At 45.4% G+C, this 26,575-nt stretch overlaps 1 protein-coding gene across 1 annotated transcript in view; it reads right to left on the bottom strand.

Annotated features, from left to right (window-relative positions):
* LOC126469558 (uncharacterized) overlaps positions 1-26,362 on the bottom strand; it is a 67,653-nt gene extending 41,291 nt beyond the window's left edge. The window contains exons 1-4 of the mRNA XM_050096677.1: positions 26,272-26,362; positions 19,571-19,789; positions 4,304-4,416; positions 3,991-4,115 (exon numbers count right to left, since the gene is read on the bottom strand). Coding sequence (XP_049952634.1) covers positions 3,991-4,115; positions 4,304-4,416; positions 19,571-19,739 — 407 coding nt within the window. The 5' untranslated portion in view covers positions 19,740-19,789; positions 26,272-26,362. The remainder of the gene's footprint in view (positions 1-3,990; positions 4,116-4,303; positions 4,417-19,570; positions 19,790-26,271) is intronic.
* Positions 26,363-26,575: the final 213 nt, after the last annotated feature.

Here is a 26,575-nt window from a genome sequence, read left to right as displayed (position 1 = left end):
ATCTCCCCCATATCACAACTGTCAGAGGACTTACAACTCATGTGTGATGAATCATGTCCACTAAACTGATGGAGAACCTCTTTTGGTACCCTCTTCTAGATGAATGAAGATGCATGCGAAGTACAGCATTTCCCCACTACATAAGAAACTGTACTCTTTTTGTGTAGAAGGTAGTAGTTTTTTTTATCACCTTAAAGTTGGTCACCATAGTGAGTGGGATAGAAAACCTGCAGGCTTAATGTATGTCAGGAGTTGGAAATATATTTTCTGCATTGCATTACCAGCAGCACTGCAATTCTACAACTAATACATTCGAAACCACACTACTTTAACATTATAGCATGTTTAAGTGCAGAACAAAGTAGCATTATGAGTGTGTGTTTATGTTCAATGATCATTTCTCTCTTTCCAGTATCTTCTTGGTATGGAGTCTAAACACTACAACAATACTCCAGAATTAATAGCACAAGTGATTTACGTAAAATGTGTAAAATGTTTCAAACTCCTTCTATCTAGAGCACTATCATGCATAAACCATGTTTTTCTTCTTCTTCTTGAGCATCTGATATACCACCACAACCCTCTCAAACATATCAGGCTCGTATCCACAGTCTTTTCAGAACAGCAGTTATGGTGTTCAAATAAGACTATCAGTCTATATCACTAGCATCAGTTGGTTGTACAAGTTTAGAATACGTGTTATACTCTTTCCAAATGCCAAACATTGAAGTTTACTGATTATGTGGAAGTCAGCTTCTTCTGTTCCTTCATGAGACGTCAAATGCAGTATGTGTAGTACCCTCCTACTTCTGGTCAGTTCCAAATTAAACTGGTACATTGTTCCAGGGAGGGCTGGTTAATAACAGACAAAAACTTACGAGATGAATAGAGAGATACCACCTAGAGTCTTTCCAGGATCCTTAGTCAATAGGTTCAATGAAGTGGCAACTCGTTTCGAAATAGAGGGCAGAGAGCTGCTATGGATATGATTCGTTTATTCCAGTGGTGTTCATCAAACGTTTTGGTGAGATCTTCCAATCTCAGTCTTTATCCTACAAATGCGACAATACAGAGATGACAGGCAGAGATGACCAAGTATAGTAAAATGAAGTGTTCCAAAAATGGCTCCAGGCACTATGGGACTTGACATCTGAGGTCATCAGTCCCCTAGACTTAGAACTACTTAAATCTAACTAACCTAAGCAAATCACACACATCAATGTCCAAGGCAGGATTCGAACCTGAGACCGTAGCAGCAGAAGTGTTCAGCTAACGGACGTAGTTTTTGCACCTCTTCTCTGCTGCTGGCTATTTCCCATGCTATGAAACAGTATTTGCATCATTTTTACAGAGCTCTGACCTTGGCAGTTTGCTTATCCATCATTGACAATAGTATCATAGTCCTAGTTCGTGGTTTTACTCAGCTGGATGTTACAAAATAACGAGAAGGTCGAGATGCGAATTATAGCTTGCTGTCAGGTGTAAAGGATACTGTGGTTTTTTTTTCTGAGATGTGGATAGAGTGTGTGATAGCTGGTGTTCTCTATTGACATTTATGAATTTGAAATGTATGTAAACGCCACATGCATGACAAGTTATCTGCATAACTTTCACAGAGACTAATTTTGAGTGCTAAGGCTACAAGGAGCTCCTGGAAATGGACGGCGGCAGGAGGGTGGTAGGCGCCAATGTACTGAATAGTGGCCACCCACAGCGAATTCAAGGCCGCTGGTCACTGCATTCGTCTGGTCACAGCGTCCACCCATCTGACAAATGCTGCCTCTTCCCACCACGAGACATAGCCGAGGGCCCTTCTTTTTAAAATTACGTAACACTTCATTAGAAGAGCAAAGACAGAAAAATAGATGTAGCATGCTGTTGGCCGCTCCATGCTGAATGGTCAAGTATTTTGTCTTGCTCCAGGGGTCAGCATTTCCTAGAAATATGTTTGATTTCTGCAGACCTGAATCAATATGTCATTGTCAAGTCGTCACTGACCAAAGCTGAGCACCTACAGTGGATTGAGCTCTTTGTGAACATCCAGTGACAGGATAGAACAGGCCTGGAATACCAGTATACCTACCTATGGGAGGTGGGGAGGGGTAGAGTGACAGAGCAAGAGAAGTAAGACTGGACTTCAGCTGCTTAACCTCTGTCCATACATCGCGCTGAAGATACGTGCAGTGTTCTGGGAGAAATTTTTTTTTTCAGTAGTTGTGTGATGTTATTACAGTGTTTAGTCTTCCTGTAGAACCAAGGGTGGGATGCACTCATGGCATAATATAGCTGTGCTATTTTGCTTTTCTAAAGCTGCACACTTACAAGAGGATTATGTCTCCCCCCCCCCCCCTCCCCCCCCCCCCCAAGACACAGTGGTACCACTCATGAGAAAAATATGTCTATCCATCACAGAATGTTCGCTTAATATTAATTATCATGTTGTTGTTTGGACCTACCAGCATTATGTTATTGGTGAAGTATTCTACTCACCATAGTGTGTGGAAATTGCTAGTTGAATGTACGTTTAAGGACTGTTGCAATCTGTTAAGTGCCTATTTTGTATTATATTCAATGCAAGATTAAATGTTCTTGGTTCAATAATCATTGTAGCAAGCATAAATTCATAGTATGAGTATGAGTTTACATATATTTTGCTGGAGATGTAACTGATTTAGCTGGAGACTTCACTGGTGGTAGTACTAAATCCGCTATTTGCACTTTTGCCACCACAATATTCATTTTAGAAACGTAAAGCTACATCATTTATATGATGTGGAGGTTATCTTGCGAGTGTAAACCGACTGCACAAAAACAGTTTCTTACCACGCAATGGGACTCTCACAATTAATTTAAGTAATTAAGATTTCCCTCCCACCTACACAGAGATGACCATCATATTAAAATCAGTTATATCAGCAAATTCATAATGCAATATGTAGTGTTAACCTGATATTTACAACTCCTCTGTACTGCTACCTTGAAAGACTTTATAGGTGACAAGGCATCTGGCGATGTTACGAGAGACTGAAAGAAAGGGGGCATCCAGTGACAAAGGTAGAGCATGCTCTTAGCACTCCATCATGAGCCAAAAGTGAGTTTAATATTCCACTCCTGTGATGCAGGATGTAACAGATAAGAAGCTGATAAGAACACATATCCTTTTTAGCCGATGAGAAAATACTTAGAGGAAATACAGTCTATGGTATATGTTGTACAGGATTGTCAGAAGAAGCAATGAAACTTTAGCAATGTGAAAACATGTGTATGCTTTCATTTCTTCTGTCTTCAAAGATTACTCATATAAGAATGATGAATCTACATTTTGCATGAACAATTCTAGGTGTACTGACTACAACATTCCTGTTTTGGATTGGGTAATGTGCATTTTTTAAACTGCAGAGAGTCTATGTTGTGGGTACAAGTACAGTTAGAACTATACATTCAGGTCATGCCCACTTCTCTTACAGTGTCATGGCCAGCTGCTGACCAGAAGCCACAGCTTAGTCTAGGGTTTCTCAGAAGGATTATCCCCTGGGGTCATAAATCAGTTAGCATAATACTAGGTATCCCCAGGGAGTCATAAATCAGTCAGTATAACAATAGGTAAAGGGGAGAAGGAGGGGGTAATTTACCCCTGAATATATGTTTACCCCTAAATGTATGCAATCCACACAAACAAAAAGTCCTGGAACCCTCTTTGTTCCACTACTCATGTCTCTCTTCTTCCTTCAAGGATGGCAACAAACAGTTGCCAATTCGGTGGGGAAAATGTGTTGCAAATTCAGGAGGGTAATCAGAAATGTGAAGTGGGTGTATTTTTGTTTTGGTTGATTCAATAAACTTAACAGAAAACAATACTGGTTTAAATTTGACCTTCCGTTGTACAGTCCCTGGTGAATACTTCTTTCCTTGCATACACCTCTCTTACTTCCCCCATGAACTAGATGTTTTTAGAGAAATGGACAGTCTGTGATAAACAGATCTACTTACGCTGTCCTTTTGCGAACAATGGAGTTAGATCGATGTAAGTCAGGCCACGGAACTGACAGCCTTCTTTGTCTTTTCATTTCATCTCCTGCTGAATGTGTAGTTATTGGAAGTAATATGTCTCCTGTCTGAAAGGATACAGAAGCAGAGCTGTACTACCACTTTTGTATTTTTGGTTGCATATTTCTGTTTTGATCAGTGTTATTAAGAAACGGATATTTACATTACAGATCTTCAACCCAATATGTCATGGAAGAAAAATAGCTTACATCGAATTATGAATTAAAAAAATAGTAATCTGCTTACTTTTCAGTACCTTTGTGGATTTCTTAGAACTTTTATTCAGGCCTGTTGTGTTGTTCACATCTGGGAAATACTGAAACTGTCGTTTATCACTATGGGGCAGCTCCGTTATGTGATTAACAGATCCTGAAATTGTACATACATTTTTTAATATACTGCAGCTTACTGTAATGTAGCATAGCGCAGAAAATCTTTATTCACATTTTCAATCAATATAAAGTGTACACCATAATGTACTTCTAGCAAAAGAGCTAACATCATTTTATAGATGAGTTTTTGTGGCACAAGTTATGATGTAGAAGTGTATAGACCCCTCCAGCCATTATTTTGAGTACAGTTGATCAAATTCTACTTCAGACATAGAATATATATGTTATTAATATTTCTGTGCTTACACATAATTGTGGTGTTAAGATGGTGACACAATGAATCAGAAAGAAGGAAGATTAACGCAGTTGTTAGGGATGGAGCACAAGCTTGGGTATGGAAAAATGCAGGAGGTAATTGTCCATGTCCTTTTCAAATGAAACATCTCAGCAGTCAATGTAATTTAGATTAAGGATGGAAAAAGTGAGATTATGTACATTTTGGGGGTGATGTATGAAGTAGGTGCCGGTTTAATGAAAGGGGAAATGTAATCTGGAAGCTATGTGAGGCTTTCTCAAATAGATGAAGAAGATATGAAAGTTGAGATGAGATGGAGTGGAGGGGGTGTTCTACCATCGTTTACCCTTCATACTTTAAAATTTAGTTAGTTTGTTGTTTATGGGCATCCAACCATGACATTATCAACGTCTCAGAACTTTTAACAAGCAAAATATCATATACTCGGTTATTGCACACGCTCTTGTCAGATTGTGCCATCTTTGTCTTCCATTCATTATACACAAGTTAATCTGCGGTCGATATTACTGCTTTCTATATGGGGCAGTCAAATGAAAACGAGAGGGACGGAAAAGAAGTAAGGAAGTTGTATTATTTGAAAAGTAATCGCTATGATTGTTTATACATTTATCTAACTGCAAGGCAAGACGGTCAGGAAAAATATTTGCTGTTGGCTGTGGATCCATGATTGTATTTAGCTGTGTTTTTCTAGTAGTATATGTCTTAAATTTCGTGTTATGTGTTTTTTTTTCTAAGAGGTTTAGCGTTTTGTAACTGTAATTGTAAATTCATTTAGTCTGTAGCGCAGTAGTTGCTCATTGCGTGTTTTGAAGACAAGTGACCGTTCGTTCAGCACGGTGGGCTAGTCAGTCAGGGTTCAGTTGTCGCCTGTTGCACATTTCCACAGCGACGAATTACGTATTTAGTTTTTCCTGTGTTTTCCTGGTAGTTTAAAATTTAAGAGTTCTAATCTCGCGTTTTTTAACTGTAAGTGCACATTCAGAACGTCTGTAGCGCAGTTTTCATTTCTTCTGAACAGCTAGTTACACATCTCATTAAGGCGTCAGCGTCCATTGGTGAAACGTCATTAGGGTATCAGGTTGCATATCTAGGTTTCTGTCTGCCTTAATTATTTATTCCTTCAGCTAATCTTGCTAGGATGGGTAGAATGTGCGCGTGCTGTGTGCGAATGCAAGAGGAGCTGGCCGCAGTTCACGAACAGCTGAATGCGCTTTCTGCTCCTGTCAGCCGGCATCAGGCTGCTACTTCGGGTGTAGCGGTGGCGGAGAATCGGCGCGTCTCACCGGACATAGCTGTCGCTTGTTTCGCCCGCGGGCTCTGCTGCTGAAGCACCAACGCAGTGGATCTACTGTCCTCAGAGCAGGCTGAGTGGCGGGTAGTAACGCGTTCGAGGCGGAGGACATTGGAGGATGGGTGTCTGGTCTCGCATGTTCGCCCTATGAACGAACGCGTTTAGGGCTGGAAGGAAAGCCAATATGCACTCGTTCCTTCAGCAGGGTCCGAGCAGGCACACGTGGGCGGGGGTTTGCTAGTTTTCAGGAACTCCAACGTTAGACGCGTTGTGGAGCACCTTAGGGCTGGAAGGAAAGCCAATATGCACTCGTTATGTCTGCTTGGGGGCAGAATCCGAGACGTGGAAAAGGCCGTGCCTGTGCCTACCGAGCATTCAGGGTGCAGTTGTGTGCAAGTTGTGGCTCATGTCGGCACTAAGGAAGTCTGTCACATGGGTTGTGAGGCCATCCTCAGCTCATACAGGCGGCTGGCAAGTGGTGAAGGCTGCTGGCGGCCTCACACATGGGATGCAAGCAGACCTTGCAATTTGCAGAGTTGTTGTCAGAGGTGATCGGGGTCCAGTGGTTAGGAACCGAAAATGGTTCAAATGGCTCTGAGCACTATGGGACTTAACATCTGAGGTCATCAGTCCCCTAGACTTAGAACTACTTAAACCTAACTAACCTAAGTACATCACACACATCCATGCCCGAGGCAGGATTCGAACCTACGACCGTAGCGGTCGCGCGGTTCCAGACTGAAGCGGCTAGAACCGCTCGGCCACAACAGCCGGCTTAGGAACTGAGTAGATGATTTCAACGAAAGGCTTCGTCGGCTCTGTGACGGTCGTCGCTGCAGATATCAGGACCTACGTTATCGGAAGAGAATTTTAGGACTCTAGGAACCTCAGACTGCATTCAGAGTAAAGACATTTCAAATTTCAAAATTTTATCAGTAAACTGTCGAAGTATTCGTAACCTATGTCCCGAATTTTACTGCCCTCCAGGAAAGTTCTCAGGCTCAAATTATTCTTGGAACCGAGAACTGGCTGAAACCCGAAGTAGAAAACTGAGATATTTAGCGAGTCATGGACAGATTAGACGCCATAGGAGTGGGAGTGTTCTTTGCAATTGACAAAAATGTTGTAGGACTCCCCTGGACAGGTCAGAGGTGCAAGGGAAGCAGCTACTCGGGTAGCAAGGTACTTGTAGAATGCCATGGACGTTTTTTAGGCTAGGCAGTAGTGTAAGGTATTATGATGAACACTCGCCAGACGACACGCAGATAGCGAAATCAGACAGTGTTCAGTGTAAAAATACTTCCACTATCAAAATTTTATCAGTAAATTGTCAAAGTATTCGTAGCAAAGTTCCCGAATTTACTGCCCTCCAGAAAGTTATCGCGTTCATATTATTCTTGTGACCGAGAGCTGGCTGAAACCCAGAGCAGAAAGCTCTGAGATATTTAGTGAGTCATGGAAAGTACACTACTGGCCATTAAAATTGCTACACCACGAAGATGACGTGCTACAGACGCGAAATTTAACCGACAGGAAGAAGATGCTGTGACATGCAAATGATAAGCTTTTCAGAGCATTCACACAAGGTGGCGACACCTACAACGTGCGGACATGAGGAAAGTTTCCAACCGATTTCTCATACACAAACAGCAGTTGACCAGCGTTGCCTGATGAAACGTTGTTGTTATGCTTCGTGTAAGGAGGAGAAATGCGTACCATCACGTTTCCGACTTTAATAAAGGTCGGATTGTAGCCTATCGCGATTGCGGTTTATCGTATCGCGACATTGCTGCTCGCGTTGGTCGAGATCAAATGGATCAAATGGCTCTGAGCACTATGGGACTTAACATCTTAGGCCACCAGACCCCTAGAACTTAGAACTACTTAAACCTAACTAACCTACGTACATCACACACATCCATACCCGAGGCAGGTTTCGAACCTGCGACCGTAGCAGTCCCGCGGTTCCGGTCTGCAGCGCCTAGGACCGCACGGCCACCGCGGCCGGTTGGTCGAGATCCAGTGACTTTTAGCAGAATATGGAATTGGTGGGTTCAAGAGGGTAACACGGAACGCCGTGCTGGATCCCAACGGCCTCGTATCACTAGCAGTCGAGATGACAGGCATCTTATCCGCATGGCTGTAACGGATCGCGCAGCCACGTCTCGATCCCTGAGTCAACAGATGGGGACGTTTGCAAGACAACAACCATCTGCACGAACAGTTCGACGACCTTCGCAGCAGCATGGACTATCAGCTCAGAGACCATGGCTGCGGTTACCCTTGACGCTGCATCACAGACAGGAGCGCCTACGATGGTGTACTCAACGACGAACCTGGGTGCACGAATGGCAAAACGTCATTTTTTCGAATGAATCCAGGTTCTGTTTACAGCATCATGACGGTCGCATCCGTGTTTGGCGACATCGCGGTGAACGCACATTGGAAGCGTGTATTCGTCATCGCCATACTGGCGTATCACCCGGTGTGATGGAATGGGGTGCAATTGGTTACACGTCTCGGTCACCTCTTGTTCGCATTGACGGCACTTTGAACAGTGGACGTTACATTTCAGATGTGTTACGACCCGTGGCTCTACCCTTCATTCGATCCCTGCGAAACCCTACACTTCAGCAGGATAATGTACGACCGCATGTTGCGGATCCTGTACGGGCCTTTCTGGATTGATATGGTAACTGCACGGAGGCTGTGTAAGGGCTTCCTAGAGAAACTTCTGCAATGTTGTCAAAACAATTTTGGCAACACGTGGGCCCGCCCATGAAGGCATTGACTGTGTTGCCTCACAGTGGGATAAATGAATTAACAGTTACGGCAATTACGTTTGAAATAACAAACACGTTACTTCTTTTTTTTATATCTGTCTCGTTTTCATTTGACTGACCTTGTACATCAAACAGGACATAGCTATAAATCACAATTTTTTTCAAATATTCCTTTCGGCATCTTTTATAACACACTGACGACACCTCTCGTGTATATTTAAAGAACGTCATGATGGTAGCCACCAAAAGCTGCTGTAATGTGTATTTATTCACGGATAACAAAATTTGGTGAAGCGACCATCTTCAAGTCGCGGATGAGCATAACGCGTCATATCCAAAATTATTATCAGTTTCAGCATAATGATTATGTATTTGACGCAAAAGAACCTTCCATGAACATGATGAGTTGTTCATCTGTGACTTGAAGGTAGTCGCTTCACCTAATCTGTTTTTGAATAAATCCGCATTAAAGCAGCTTTTACGCCAACGGCCTTAACTCGTTGAATGCACGGGTTCTCATCACGTCGCCGTAGTTGAGCCATGTTGGGTATGGTCAGTTCAAAAATGTTCAAATGTGTGTGAAATCTTATGGGACTTAACTGCTAAGGCCATCAGTCCCTAAGCTTACACACTACTTAACCTAAAGTACCCTAAGGACAAACATACACACCCATGCCCGAGGGAGGACTCGAACCTCCGCCGGGATCAGCCGCACAGTCCATGACCGCAAAAAAAAAAAAAAAAAAAAAAAAAAATGGTTCAAATGGCTCTGAGCACTATGGGACTTAACATCTGAGGCCATCAGTCCCCTAGAACTTAGAACTACTTAAACCTAACTAACCTATGGACATCACACACATCCATGCCCGAAGCAGGATTCGAACTTGTGAGCGTAGCGGTCGCACGGTTCCGAACTGAAGCGCCTAGAACCGCTCGGCCACATCGGTCGGCCCATGACTGCAGCGCCTTAGAGCATGGTCAGTACTTCGGTGGGTAACCGCTTGTGTACACCACGTGCTGTTGCCCGTTTTCCCTTCGAAAGTTTATAAAGCATTCTGTCAATAGAGTATAAATAGCGATAGTAAAGAATGTTAAAATTCAGTAAAACAGTCTGTACACATCCTCGTACCGTAGTTATACCCATGGATGGTGACTCGCCGTCGAGGACAACATAATGGGTTCTTTCAACCAAATATTTTATGATTTTAATATAAAACGGTTTGACAAACTGTTTTCTGTAATAGTTATTCATTCTCTTACTGACGCTTATTTTACATATACCATACGTGCTTCTTTTATATACGCGATTTCTGTCGGTAGTAAACGTGGTGACAAATTTATATTTTTTGGTGTGCCTTACTTTCACGTTATTTCATACAGAATTTATTTATATTATCAGTGTATTATTACACTCTACGAAATATTTCGTCAATGCTAAATTTTGGAGCCAGAATTTGTCCAAGTTTATAACCAGGTTCTTTGACACTGATGTACAGTCCATGCGAGTGATTCCATGCGAGTGATCACTCCAGCGGTTTATTCTGACCACTGGAGACCGAATTGTGGCAGTCAGTTTCTTCGCTAATATCGTGTATCAAAGCTGAAACACGACGTTCGACATCAGACAGTGGCTGCCTCCTCTCTGCCGTGGTGCCTGTGGCCGGCCTCGCTGGAGAGTAATATCGATACCGGCAAGTCATTGATATGGTAACCAAATACAGCCATCTGTGCTACGACTACTTTCCACGACTTCATACAATGCCCATAGAGGGCGGTCTACACACAGAAACGATCAAATAATGTCTGTTACTTCCCTTCTTTAAATGAATTACGATAGGATTTGTCTTGAACATTTGTGTGTTTAATTTTTGTATATATTTCTATATCCATTCCTCTTGTAAATTCGAATACACCATTCAAAGCAGCGTATCTCACGCACGGGGTGACAATTATTGAACTACACTCCTGGAAATGAAAAAAAGAACACATTGACACCGGTGTGTCAGACCCACCACACTTGCTCCGGACACTGCGAGAGGGCTGTACAAGCAATGATCACACGCACGGCACAGCGGACACACCAGGAACCGCGGTGTTGGCCGTCGAATGGCGCTAGCTGCGCAGCATTGGCGTATAGTGGGCATGCGGGAGGCCGGGTGGACGTACCGCCGAATTGCTCAACACATGGGGCGTGAGGTCTCCACAGTACATCGATGTTGTCGCCAGTGGTCGGCGGAAGGTGCACGTGCCCGTCGACCTGGGACCGGACCGCAGCGACGCACGGATGCACGCCAAGACCGTAGGATCCTACGCAGTGCCGTAGGGGACCGCACCGCCACTTCCCAGCAAATTAGGGACACTGTTGCTCCTGGGGTATCGGCGAGGACCATTCGCAACCGTCTCCATGAAGCTGGGCTACGGTCCCGCACACCGTTAGGCCGTCTTCCGCTCACGCCCCAACATCGTGCAGCCCGCCTCCAGTGGTGTCGCGACAGGCGTGAATGGAGGGACGAATGGAGACGTGTCGTCTTCAGCGATGAGAGTCGCTTCTGCCTTGGTGCCAATGATGGTCGTATGCGTGTTTGGCGCCGTGCAGGTGAGCGCCACAATCAGGACTGCATACGACCGAGGCACACAGGGCCAACACCCGGCATCATGGTGTGGGGAGCGATCACCTACACTGGCCGTACACCACTGGTGATCGTCGACGGGACACTGAATAGTGCACGGTACATCCAAACCGTCATCGAACCCATCGTTCTACCATTCCTAGACCGGCAAGGGAACTTGCTGTTCCAACAGGACAATGCACGTCCGTATGTATCCCGTGCCACCCAACGTGCTCTAGAAGGTGTAAGTCAACTACCCTGGCCAGCAAGATCTCCGGATCTGTCCCCCATTGAGCATGTTTGGGACTGGATGAAGCGTCGTCTCACGCGGTCTGCACGTCCAGCACGAACGCTGGTCCAACTGAGGCGCCAGGTGGAAATGGCATGGCAAGCCGTTCCACAGGACTACATCCAGCATCTCTACGATCGTCTCCATGGGAGAATAGCAGCCTGCATTGCTGCGAAAGGTGGATATACACTGTACTAGTGCCGACATTGTGCATGCTCTGTTGCCTGTGTCTATGTGCCTGTGGTTCTGTCAGTGTGATCATGTGATGTATCTGATCCCAGGAATGTGTCAATAAAGTTTCCCCTTCCTGGGACAATGAATTCACGGTGTTCTTATTTCAATTTCCAGGAGTGTATATGAAATAAAATCGTCGTAACTTCTGAACGGTTTGCCTTCGGATGTTCAAACTACACGGTTGGCCGCGGGGCATGATGGGAATTAGTATGCGCTGAATGGTTTGGTTTAGCGACGAAGCCCACTTTCATTCGGATGGGTTCGTCAAAAAGCAAAATTGGTGCATTTGGGGGACAGAGAATCCACATTTCGCGATCGAGAAGTCTCTTCACCCTCAACTGGTGACTGTATGGTGTGCAATGTCCAGTCACGGAATAATCGGTGAGATATTCCTTGATGGCACAGTGACTACCGAACGGTACATGAAGGTTTTGGAAGATTATTTCATCCCCATTATCCAAAGTGACCCTGATTTCAACAAGATGTAGTTCATACAAGACGGAGCTCGACCCCACCGAAGCAGGAGAGTGTTTTATGTCCTGCAGGAGTGCTTTAGGGACGGTATTCTGGCTCTGGGGTACCCACAGGCCACTGACATGGTCCTCTATTGGCCGCCATATTCTCCAGATCTGAACACATGCGACTCCTTTTTTTGGAGCTGTATTAAAGACTAAGTGTACAGCACTAATTCCAAAACTATTGCTGAAATGAAAACAGCCATTCAGGATATCATTGACAGCATCGATGTTCTGCGGGTCATGCAGAATTTCGCTATTCGTCTGCACCACATCATCGCCAATGATGGCAGGCATGTCGAACATGTCATAAACTAAATCCGAATATCTGTAGTGACGTTTACACGTTGTTACTAATTTCTGTTTTTTTTCATATACTTCAGTAATTGTCACCCTGTAAGAGGCACATAATTGGTTGTTAATGATGTAATGATGTATACGATGGGCGGAGCTTGCACTAATACAGGGTGAGTCACTAACTGTTGCACTTAGAATAACTCTGAAAGTATGATAGCTGCTGAAAAGTTTGTGGGACAAATGTTGCACGGGATAACGGATGCCATTATATGACGTTGGTTTTCTGTTGCTAGGTGGTGTCGCGTCAGAAATATGAAGGTCAACTTTGTTTTTTTAAATGGGATGCTATAGTGTGTGCTTATTTTCTGACAGCGGCTATCGAGACGAATTCAATGATGTGTAACAGTAAGGTCTTTGAAGGTCAACTAATGTCAAAAATGTGGCATGAGCGTCCATTTACAGAGGGTGTTCGAAGTGATGACCATTGGTATCAATGCAGTGCTGCAATCTTCTTATCACTTAGGCACTTATCGAAGCACATGCTCTGACAATTCTCTCTCGTATATCGTGCAAATAGTAAATATTCGCCGAATACGGCGTATCTATCTAACGCGCCATTGACATGTAAATACCATTCGACAGTTTCACAATACAACACTAATAGGAACGGTAAGACTAGTATCGTCAAATCAAGCGAATGTGATTGATGTATTCCTTCGAAGAACAAGTCTATATGCTTCTCATTTAGGGAGAATGCCAACGAAATTCAGTGAGAGCTAGAGTGTTATACGGCAAAAGATAGCCTCAACGTACTCACTCTCACGTCGTACATTTAAATATGTGTATGATAAATTGAGAACAACTGGATCTTTAACGCATCGGAAACATATCCGGCAAGGGAAAGTTACTAACGAGGAAACGGAAATTGGTACTCTTGCCACTTTAGTTCGAGAACCTTGTATTAGTCGCGTCAAAGTGGAAGGGAATTTGGTATGAGCCACAGTAGTGTTATTCGTCTTCTGCATCGCCATAAATATCATCCTTACCATATCAGTCTCCACCAAGAATTAACTGTTACGCATTGTATGCGTCGCATTGAATTCTGCCGATGGGCTTAACTTCGGATTCAGAGGGATGACACATTTATTAGTTTGATTTTATTTACGAACCATGGAAATGTTAATTTGCATAACATGCATCATTGGGCAACTGAAAATGCATGTCGACTGCGGCAAGTTGCACACCACAAACCGTGGTCGGTGAACGTATGGTGTGGGTTTCTGGAGGACAGAATTATGGGCCCCTATTTCATCGAAGGAAATCTTAATGGTCGGTAGGACACCACATTCCTACAAGAAATATTAGGTCTGTTATTGGAAGAAATACCTTTACAAACAAGGAACAGAATGTAGTATCAACGCGAAGGGTGTCCGGCGCAGTTTTCGCTGATGGCTGTAAATGAGTTGCAGAGACAATTCCGAAATCGTTGGATTCGACGCGGAGGAGATGTGTCGTGGCCGGCTCGTTCGCCTGACTTGACGCCTGTGGATTTTTGCTTCGTGTAAAAGACATTGTTTGTAAAGACGTTCCAACTACACCTGAAGATGTGCGAGAGAGAATTGTCAGAGCATGTGCGTCGATAAGTGCCGATGTGATAAGGAATACCACTCAATCCATGATAAGAAGACTGCAGCACTGCATTGGTACCAATGGTCATCACTTCGAACACCTTCTGTGAATGGACGTTCATGCCACCTTCGTGACCTTCAAAGACCCTACTGTTACACATCATTGGATTTGGCCGAGCAGTTCTATGCGCTTCAGTCCGGAAACGCGCTGATGTTACGGTCGCAGGTTCGAATCCTGCCTCGGGCATCGCTGTGTGTGATGTAGGTTAGTTAGGCTTAAGTAGTTCTAAGTCTAGGGGACTGATGACCTCAGATGTTAAGTCCCATAGTGCTTAGAGCCATTTGAACCATTTCATACGTCTCGATGGCTGCTATCAGAAAATAAGTACCGAACTATTGCATCCCATTTAAAAAACAAAGTTGACTTTCATAGCTCTGAAGGGACCCCATTTAGCAACAAAAAACCAACGTCATATTATGGCCCCCGTTATCCCACTCAACTTTTGTCCCACAAACGTTTCAGCTTCCGTCATACTTTCGGAATTATTCTTGGTGGCAATAGTTAGTGACTCGTCCTGTATATCCTCTAGTGTTGCTGCGTTACTCAACAGTACACGTCCATAATGTTACGAATAAAGCTCCTTCCACAAGCCACCAGCGGGCATCATGGGTAGAAAAACTTACTTTGTTATTATTTTAGCTTTTATTTCAGAGGTTTTTTAGTGCTATTACCATATCTTTGTACAGAAATCCCTCTGAACATGTATTGCTATTGTACTGCAGTAATTACGGCCTGAAGATAATCTAAACTCTAGACCGACATCGGGTACCAACCAAAATAAACATCTGTTGCAATCGAGACTGTTTTACTGAATTTTAATCTTTTCCCTTCGCCTTTACGTCAAAGTTGAGGAGAGGTGATTTCGTAAGGTCTTTGCAGAAATGTCTTGGATTGAAGTCCAAACCTCTCAACAGCATCTCGTGAAGTGAGGGCATGTAACAATGTCGATGGTGATCCATCCGTCGTCTGGGGACGGGGGCTATTCGAGAGGGACAGGGTATGTGGCGGCACTGGGTTTCACCCTTTCCCTTCTCTCATCATCATCCAGCACAAACATGACACCACACTACACACACCTACACTTGTGCTGTACACTTTACACACAACTCTCACAGTTCCCGAAGCAAAAGGCGTCATTGTGAGGAAGGACAGAAAAACCTCTCCAGGTAGACGACTGAATCTGCCTTTCGGAACGCTTTCGACACAAAATATTTTCTCATGTATAGAAGATGAAAAAACGATAACTGTTCACAACGTACCGCTGTGGTGAAGGTGAAGTCGAGACGAAAAAATTGACGCAGGACACTTGCGGTTCATCAAATCGGAGCACAACATCAAATTGGTCACGAAAGCCACTTAACCTGCACCGCATGCGCGCCGGCTAGATTTCAGCTAAAATCGTCCTTGAATATTGAAAACCCTTTGTTGTTTCACTTAAAAAATCTGATTTTGACGTTTGGGTAAATCTTACCTCAACATATAGCGAATCTTAACAGGGTAAGATCGACAGTTAAATGGTTTTGTTTGTTAGGTCTTCTTACTACGATATTGCTGCGCTCGTACGGGAGAAGTTTTGATCGAATGGTAAACGTAATTAGTTTTTGCATAACATGTACAAAAGTTGTTTTTCTTTCGTTACCGTCAGGGAAAAGGTTAAATGAATAATTTTAACGAAGTAGCCGACTACGCCGGTGCCGTAATAGAGCGAGAAGATATTGAAAATCTTCCGCGGTGCTCACGTACTGTAGCTTAGATGGCTTTTGTGGACGAATTTGAGATTATTCCCCAGCTTGCAACACCACAAATATCCTAAATCAAATACTGTGATACGCTGTAAACAATTATCGTTTATATCCTGTATCTCGAAGCAACTGACGCCATCTTGCTTTCCCGGGACTTTATTGTTATTACTTAAAAGGGAACCTCCCCATCGCACCCCCTTTAGATTTAGTTACAAGTTGGCACAGTGGATAGGCCTTGAAAAACTGAGCACAGATCAATCGAGAAAACAGGAAGAAGTTGTGTGGAACTATGAAAAAATAAGCAAAATATACAAACTAAGTAATCCATGCGCAAGGTAGGCAACATCGGGGTTAGTGGGAGCTCAGCAGTGCCGTGGTCCCGTCGTTAGCGTGAGCAGCTGCGGAACGAGAGGTCTTTGGTTCAAGTCTTCCCTCGCGTGAAAAGTTTAATTTTTTATTTTCAGTTTATGTGACAAACTCTTGTGTTTTCATCACTTTTTGGGAGTGATTATCACATCCACAAGAAAACCTAAATCGGATAAGGTAGAAGAATCTTTTTACCCATTTGCCAAGTGTACAAGTTAGGTAGATCAACAACATATTCCTATCATGTGACGCACATGCCGTCACCAGTGTCGTATAGAATATATCAGACGTGTTTTCCTGTGGAGGAATCGGTTGACCTATGACCTTGCGATCAAATGTTTTCGTTTCCCATTGGAGAGGCACGTCCTTTCGTCTACTAGTCGCACGGTTTTGCGGCGCGGTCGCAAAACACAGACGCTAAACTTATTAAAGTGAAGAGAGCGTCTTTGAACGAACGGAAAGATCATAACTTTGCGAAAATATTGAAAGTAAACCTGTCCATTATAATTATTCTGGCTGTTATGCCGTGGTCGGTTGATTAATTTTGTCTCAATTCCCAACGTTTCGTCTCCGACTGCGGGAGACATCTTCAAGGGGGTCCGTAGGTCGATGGAAGGTCGAACACACCCACTGGCTCGCTACTGACTGCCGCTAAATTCCGTGTTCGCTCGCTCCCGCGCCGCGGTGTGACGTCACGTGTTTTGAAAACGTCAGTGCAATTGGCCGCTGTCCGTCGCCGTCGATCGCCGTTGCCATCACCCAGTAGTGGACGGGTGGTACACATCTTCTTTAACACCGGCATCCATATACCGTTTAATTTCACTTCCTCCTCCTTTCGGTTGAAATTATTTGGGTGTTTAGCGATTTCGATTGCCTCCCTATAGAGCCTTTCGTAGTATCCGCTTGTGGCCGCTAGTACTTGCGTCTCCTCGAAACGAATATTGTGGTTCCCTGGCTGGAAAGCATGCTCCGCAACAGCTGATCGTTCCGTTTCTCCTCTTCTACAATTTCCCTTGTGCTCTTCCAAACGTTTAGAAACATTTCTTTTAGTGGTACCCACATAAACATCACCAAAGCTGTATGGGATCCTATACACTCCAGCTTTCAAAAAATGGCTCTGAGCACTATGGGACTCAACATCTGTGGTCATACGTCCCCTACAACTTAGAACTACTTAAACCTAACGATATCACACACATTCATGCCCGAGGCAGGATTCGAACCTGCGACCGTAGCGGTCACGCGGTTCCAGACTGAAGCACCTTTAACCGCACGGCCACACCGGCCGGCACACTCCAGCTTTTTCCAAAGGTTTGCGAGCGTCCTTGGCAGGCTTAAGGTATTCCTGTATCTTCCTGGTGGGCTTGTAAATTACGGTAATATTCCGCTTCGTCAAGATTCTCCCTATTCTTTCCGTTACATTTTTAACAAACGGCAGGAAAACCTTAGATTTTGCGGTAGCCTGTACGTCAGTATGATTTCTGCGTGGCTGCCTCAACGCACGTTTTATTTCGGCGGACGAATATCCGTTCTTCATTTGTGCATTGTGGAGATGTTCCATCTCAGCGTCGAGCAACTCAGGTTCACAAATATTTCTAGCTCTGTCCGCTAACGTCTTGATAACACCCCGCTTCTGTTGTGGGTGGTGCTTCGAATCCTGGTGCAAATAACGGTCCGTGTGCATGGGTTTGCGGTATACTGAGTGGCCCAAACTATCATTTTCGTTTCTAAAAACAAGCACATCGAGGAAATGTAATTTGCCGTCTACCTCCTCCTCCATTGTAAACTGAATTCTCGAGTTTATACTGTTCAGATGTTCGTGGAACCGGCTTAGTTCCTCCCTACCACGTCTCCACAGCACAAACGTGTGATCCACGTATCGGAACCATACATTTAGTTTTTTGCTAAGGCCTGTTCTTCGAATTTCTCCATAAAGAAGTTTACAATTACGGGACTTAGGGTGCTTCCCATAGCCATGCCATCCGTTTGCTCATAAAGCTGTTCATTCCACTTGAAGTATGTGGTCGTCAAACAACACTTAAACAGTTCTGAAATATCGGCAGGAAAAATTCGATCCAGCTGTTCCAATAGATCATTAAGTGGAACCATGGTAAACAGCGATACCACATCGAAGCTGACCAATATGTCCTCCGGCTGGACCACTATGCCATTCAATCTGCTGATGAAATGTGTCGAATTCTTTATATAAGAGTCCGAACGGCCCACATGTGGTTTCAACAGCGTAGTCAAAAACTTGGCTAACGAGTAGGTTGGCGAACCAATGGCACTTAGTATCGGTCTTAACGGCACATTTTCTTTATGAATTTTGGGCAAACCATAAAGCCTCGGTGGTAGCGCAACCGAATTGCAGAGACCTTTCTGTACACTCTCTTCAATGGAGCACTTTTTCATTAACCGCGACACAGTTCTGAGAACGTTGTTAGTGGTGTCCTTATTCAGCTTCCTATATGCTTGCTGATCCAGTAGATCAGTAATTTTACTCTGACAGTCGGCCACATCCATAACCACCGTTGCGCTTCCTTTGTCAGCTGGGAGAACCAAAATACTATCGTCGTCATTCAGGATAATTATAATGGACATGATATTTCCGGCCATGAAAGTCTACATTTTAGAAAGTAAACCTTTCACTCGAGGGAAGACTTGAACCAAGGACCTCACGTTCCGCAGCTGCTCACGCTAACCACGGGACCACGGCACTGCTGGGCTCACACTATCCTTGACGTTGCCTATCTTGCGTATCGTCTACTCAGTTAGTATATTTTACTTATTTTTTTTCATAGTTCCACACAACTTCTTCCTGTTTTCTCGATTGATCTGTGTTCAGTTTTTAAGGCCTATCCACAGTGCCAACTTATAACTAAATCTGAGGGGGATGCGATGGGGAGGATCCCTTGTTAGGTCTCTTGTTTTCCACTCGCTACGGACGTCTTATGTCGGAATGCAGCATCTCGCCGAAGCTATGTCCAAAATTACCGCCAGAGTGGTAATAAATAAGGGAGTAAAAGAGGATGAGGAGCAGAAAGAAGGCAAGTTACGTACGCTGCGCGCGGCTGCGCAGTGTGAGCGTGAAGCGCGGCTGGCTGGGCGGCAGAGCCGGCGGCGGAGGCTGCGGAGTGGCGACGAGGCAGCCGCTGTTCTCCTCGCCCACGCCGGAGTCCGACTGGCTGGTCACCGCGCTGTGCACGCACGCCGGGAACGACAGCCGCATCTCCAGCTCCTCGGACTGGTGCAGGTTGGCCGCCACCGTCACTGACCATCCTGCGGCACAAACTCTGCCTGTAGTGGTCAGCTGCGATTGGGATGGGCTATTTCATTAATACCAATAAGGTTCAAATGGCTCTGAGCACTATGGGACTCAACTGCTGTGGTCATTAGTCCCCTAGAACTTAGAACTACTTAAACCTAACTAACCTAAGGACATCACACACATCCATGCTCGAGGCAGGATTCGAACCTGCGACCGTAGCAGTCGCACGGTTCCGGACTGCGCGCCTAGAACCGCGAGACCACCGCGGCCGGCAATACCAATAAGGTCTCAATGATTTAACAAACGTATGCAGAATATTAAAAAAATGCACGAACGCACTACAAAAGTCCATGTATCGGGTAGAATCCTACGGTTTACCTTTTACCAAGCTTCAGTTGTTACGATGGACAGAGGCCGAGTGCTTCGCTCGTACAGTCCAACTCGAAAGCGCGTGGTAAATTCGCTTGAACGTAAAATGACTTTTTTTTATAATAAAATCAATATCTATATATGTCTTTGGAGAGAGAGAGAGCTTGATTTTTGATTGAGATTTTTACTTTAAGTCGTAACTGGTACCTGAATTTTGGTTGCTTCCTCCTTTAATCATCAGCTTCTGCACCAGTTGTTGACGTATTGCAATTTGGAGGAAGTTATTGTTCTTTAAGGTTTAAAATACGACTCTGTTAGTTACTTGGCCGTATTGCGGATAGCTCTGACCCCAAGTTTTCGTAGCTTTTCATACCTAAGCGACCACTGTTGTAAGCAAGTAAGATCAAACAGCAATCTGCTTTTCGTGAGAAAAAGAGATTGCTTGGCACACAAACTTCCTTCAAACTACACGTCCTGCTACATCAAAATTGGTCAGTGGAGTTCAGCACCATACTATTGTACAAGAACATAATCCAATTACTCTAATTAAGAAATTATCAGAGGTTGTTACTTATTAAATGAAAACTATAGAGAATGCATTTCTTTTCCTGTGTTTTAGTGAACTTTGTACTCTTACAATTCTGTCGATTGTTCCATGTAATTTTTCTCCCATCGGAGAAGTATTGTAAACTGTGCTAAACTACTGCAAATACCGTTATGCGTGTCTCCAGCTTTTGCTATGCCTCATCTCCTGTCGTTATTTGTAAATGCTAACCTACCCTAACAATGCTATTCACCGAGATCACTTCTAAACTAAAACAACTTGGTCACTTTCATGAAGAAACAACGGAAGTCCCAACCGAACCCGGTATCGCCAGAACATTTTACCGTAACAGATAAAACCAAATCGTAAATTTGTTTGCTTATGCTAGGAAAAAAATGGCTCTAAGCACTACGGGACTTAACATCTGAGGTCATCAGTCCCCTAGACTTAGAACTGCTTCAACCTAACTAACTTAAGGACATCACACACATCCATGCCCGACGCAGGATTCGAACCTGCGACAGTAGCAGCTGCGCGGTTCAACACCGACGTGCAGGGAAAACAATCGACACGACATGGTATCCAGGCAGGAGTACCCCAAGGAAGCATCCTAGGGCCCTTACTGTTTAACCTCTACATTAACGACCTCCTTGCTATACACAACACGACGATGGCAATGTACGCGGATGACACTCCCATCCTTGCGCAATACTGGAAGCCGTCTAACATTAACTCACGACTACAGACTGCACTCAGAGCGGCAGAGCCTTGGCTGGTGAAATGGCGTGTTAGAATAAACGTCGACAAGTGCGTAGTCGTTCTGTTCACTAGAAGACCGAAACTACTGCGCAAACATCAGCACTGGAACCCAATAACACTACATGCACGCCCAATACGTTTCCGCGAGAAGGTCAAATACCTCGGTGTCTGGCTGGACCGGAAACTACTCTGGGGGGACCACATTCAACACATGACCAACAAGGCAAACGCGAGGCTCAAACAACTCTACCCTATGCTTAACAGGTGTAGCACACTGAATAGGAGGGTGTTTAGAGCGATGTACATTACACTTATTCGACCCCTGATGACGTACGCCCACACGCCTGCGCCGTCTGCAGCACATACAGAACAAAGTACTCAGAATCATAAGTAACGCTCCGCGCTACACACGTACCGCGGACCTTCACCGGGAGTATCGGCTACTTACCATCTTGCAGGTATTCCAAAAGCTCTCTACACGACTGTACAATAACACGAGACACTCGCGTAACCCGTTTATCGTTTCTCTGGGTAATTACGACCACAACCATAGATGGAAACATAGTAGACCAAATACACTATTGGCAAGAAACTAAACATCTATGGTCCATAGCACGCTAACACGACAGTACTGGCGAGCCCCTGCAACACAGCTACTACTGGTAACCCCAGATGCTCGACCCGCCGAAAAACAATCGCAGGGAAACCGTACTGTACACAGCACGCAAACCAGCCACACACACCCCCCTACAATGTGAGCTGATCTATGACCGATCGCCCACTAATGTATGACAACCTTGAACTGTTACAGGGACGCAGCAACTGCAGCAAGCCCTACAACGAGCTTCCGCAATGACAAAGGTAACGATGCACGATACCTCGCACTAACACAACCACACCTTGCATGCACTGTCGCAGCTCGCAAGCCGCTACTGCCCTTACTACCCGTCCTACCGTCGCAGAGGTTTTGTTCCCTTGGCGCTTGCCCTGGCGCTTTTTTTCCTCTGCCCTTACAACCGTTACCCTACGATCGCTTTCGTCTACTTTCTATCTCCTGATGGGCCATGTAAATGAGTAATCTTACCCAGACGCATGGAAACATCACAGCCCGCATCCTGTGACTCCTGATTCAAAGACTAACATGTTATACGGAGGTGACAGTAGAACTTTTGGTTTGGTCCCCACGTTGGTGTGGGCGTGGAGGGGCCCCATCCTTTCTTCTAGCGCGGTTCCGGACTGAAGCGCCTAGAACCGCTCAGCCACAGCGGCCAAACTAGAATAAACGAAGCAACGGTGCACTAACGATTGTTTTAGTGTGTGTGTGTGCGCGCGTGTGTGTGTGTATTGGAGAGAGGAGGGAGCATTCTTGTTCAGTGATTTCGTCTGAATCACGCATACATGTTAGGCAGTCAGTGCTGTGTTGTTCTACGTATACACTGTCCAGTTAAATCAATGTGACCCTGTCAAGCTGGCCTAGTGGCCTAGAGGTTCTAGGCGCTTCAGTCCGGAGCCGCGCGACTGCTACGGTCGCAGGTTCGAATCCTGCCTCGGGCATGAATGTGTGTGATGTCCATAGATTAGTTAGGTTTAAGTAGTTCTAAGTCTAGGGGACTGGTGACCTCAGATGTTAAGTCCCATAGTGCTTAGAGCCATTTGAACCACCTGTCAAAAGATTGAATAATCAGCTTTTGCAGCGCGGACCACTACGAGACTTGCAGTAAGAGAGTCAATGAGTTTCTGGTAGCTGCAGACGGGGATGTGGAGCCATGCCGACTTCAGTGCCGCAGCCAGCTGCGCTAGTTTTCTCGGTTGAGGATCTATGGCACGAACAGCCCGCTCAAGGTTGTCCCAAAGATTCTCGATTGGATTTTAATACAGGGAGTTTGGCGGTGAGGAGAGTGAGGGTAAACTGTTCCTGGTGCTCACGCCACGTACACTGTGAGCTGTGTGACATGTTGTAGATGCCATCATGCCGAGAAATAAACTGCATGTAGGGGTGGACATGCTCCCCAAGGATGGATGCTTAGGTTAGGTTAGTGTTTGACGTCCCGTCGACAACGAGGTCATTAGAGACGGGGCGCAAGCCCGGGTTAGGGAAGGATTGGAAAGGAAATCGGCCTTGCCCTTTCAAAGGAACCATCCCGGCATTTGCCTGAAACGACTTAGGGAAATCAGGATGGCTTGAGACGGGATTGAACCGTCGTCCTCCCGAATGCGAGTCCAGTGTGCTACCACTGCGCCACCTCGCTCGGTAGGATGGATGCGTACTTATTTTGATCCACAGTGCCTCCCATAATGATGAGATCGCCCAGAGAATTCCACGGAAACATACCACAGACCATAATACTCCCTCCTCTGGCCTGGACCCTTCTGGCGACTGTTGCAGGGTGTTTGCTTTCAGACGTTTCACGCCGTAGACGCCAAAGCTCGTCTGTCCGATGGAGCATAAAATGTGATTCGGCTGAAAAGGCCACCTATTGCCATCCAGTGGACGTCCAGTTGCGGTGTGGGGGGTGCAAATTCCAATCCTCGTTGCGGTTGAGCAGCAGTGAGCGCACGAACCAAGAGCCGGCTGCGGAGGCCCATACACAACAACGTTCGCTGAGCGGTCGTTGAAGAGACATTGTTGGCAGCCCCTTGGTTCATCTGGGTGGTCAGCTGCTCAACAGTTGCACGTCCATTTGTCGGTACACACTTCTGCAGCCGTCGTTCACCCCTCCCATCTTGCCCAAGGGGCACAATATTCGCCTCGGCACCGGTTTCGGACAGCGCCATTTTGGGACGCACGGTATACTTCAACCACGGAGGCACGCGAACAGTTTACAAACTTAGCCGTTTCGGAAATGCTTCCACCCTTGACCCGAAAACCAGTGACCATGCCCTTTTGGACGTCAGATAAATCGCTCCGTTTCCTCATTATGACAAAGAATGCACTTATTTTTATATGAAATAGAGGATGGGAAAAGAAAGGGAAAGGATGAGTGGGAAACTTCTGAGTTCCAGCAGCACAGGGCACTGTGATAAAGCAATGCCGAAACTGAAAATTTGTGCTGGCTCGGCACTCGAATCTGAATTTACCGCTCATTAACCATTTCGGCCTTTCGGACACAGCACCTGACCGACTCAAATTTCCAACTATCACACGCTGCAGTGCAGGGTCCCTTGTCCATTAACCTTCTACTCGTAATTATTGATTTCCATAGGAGTTCCAACAATACCAGTGAATCCGCACTTTAATAATGTCAAGAATCTGTCGCGTTCTCACATTCAGGGTGAATCATAATTAATGGCATAAACGCACACAGTTGAAAGTACACGATACTAGAAGCAAAAAGTCTCAGTAAACATAGGGTCAAAAGAGCATACCTTAAGAGACACGAGCAATTTTTCATCTTCATTACTGTGAAACAAATCTCTTCTACTGCAAGCTCTTTGCTTACCATATTTTGGGAAGTGGCAGTATGGACCAAAAGAAGAAAAAATATCCAGTGACATTTCATTTCGGAAATCGTTAAGGAATTCAATATTTCGAGATCCACAGGGTCGAGAGTGTGCCGAGAATAGCATATTTCAGGCATTACCTCTCACGGCGGACAACGCTGTAGCCGAGGGTCTTCATTTAACGACCGAGAGCAGCGGCGTCTGTGTAGAGTTGTGTGACAAGCAACACTGCTTGAATTAACTGCAGAAATCAATGTGGAACGTACGACGAGCGTATCCGTTAAGACAGTGCGACGAAATTTGGCGTTGATGGACTACGGCAGCACACGACCAATGCGAGTGCCTTTGCTGATAGCACGACATCGCGCGCAGCGGCTTTCCTACGCACGTGACCGTATTAGTTGGACCCCTGACGACTGGAAAACTGTGGCCGGGTCGGATGAGTCCCCATTTCAGTTGGTAAGAGCTGATGGTACGGTACGAGTGTGGTTCAGACGCCATGAAGCCATGGACCCAAGCAGTCAACAAAATACTGTACAAGTTGGTGGTGACTCCATAATGCCGGCCGAAGTGGCCGAGCGGTTCTAGGCGCTACAGTCTGGAACCGCGCGACCGCTACGGTCGCAGGTTCGAATCCTGCCTCGGGCATGGATGTGTGTGATGTCCTTAGGTTAGTTAGGTTTAAGTAGTTCTAAGTTCTAGGGGACTGATGACCACTGCATTTAAGTCCCAAAGCGCTCAGAGCCATTTCAACCATTTTTTTGACTCCATAATGGTGTGGACTGTGTTTACATGAAATGGACTTGGTCTTCCGCTCAAATTTAACTGATCATTTACTGGAAATGGTTATGTTCGGCTACTTGGGGACCATTTTCAGCCATGCACGGGTATCATGTTCCTAAACATGACATTTTTATTGATGAAAATTTTTCACGACTGGTTCGAAGAACAATGCTGTCAGTTTCGCGAGAATGATTTGCTATCCATATCGCCGAAATAAACTCCATCAATCATTTATGGAACATTTTTCAAAGGTCAGTTCGTGCACAAAATCCTGAACCGGCACCAGTTTCGCTACCACAGAGACAGCATGTCTCAATATTTCTGCAGGGGAATCCCAACGACTTGTTGAGTCGATGTCATGTTGAATTGCAGCACTACTCCGGCCAGAAGGAGGTCCGTCACGATATTAGGATGTATCCCGTGACTTTTGCCACCTCAGTGTATTTATCCAAGTTCCGAGAGGACCCGAAGCTATTTTGAATGCCGACGCTTTCACTTCCTATGTTCGTGTTACCAGCGATACGGTTGCGTGTGATCGGACGTTTGAGTGGCTCGTTACAGCAGAAGATGGCAGCGGGAGGCGAGAACATGCCCAACCTGTGGCAGCTGCGCACGCCGGAGAGGCAGGAGAGGCGGGTCGCGGCAGCGGGGCGGGCTGCTGCCGGGGGCGGGGGCGGCGGCGGGCCGGCGGGGGCGGCGGGGGCGACGGCGGCGAGTCGCTGCTGTACGCTGGCGACGACTCCACGGCGGGTGTGGGGGCGGGGGCGGGGGCGGGGGCCGTCAACTGTCGCCCGCCTCCTGCAAGACGCAAACGTAACCATCAGTATACTGATCAACAATATCCAACCCACACTTTCACAGTTATATATATTTGCGTTAAACTAAACTAAAAAATTTTATT

The sequence above is a fragment of the Schistocerca serialis genome, chromosome 3 (assembly GCF_023864345.2).
Source record: "Schistocerca serialis cubense isolate TAMUIC-IGC-003099 chromosome 3, iqSchSeri2.2, whole genome shotgun sequence".
Taxonomy (NCBI): Eukaryota; Metazoa; Arthropoda; class Insecta; order Orthoptera; family Acrididae; genus Schistocerca; species Schistocerca serialis.
The sequence above is the reverse complement of the archived record's forward strand: the minus strand, read 5'-3'. Positions and strand labels throughout refer to the sequence as shown.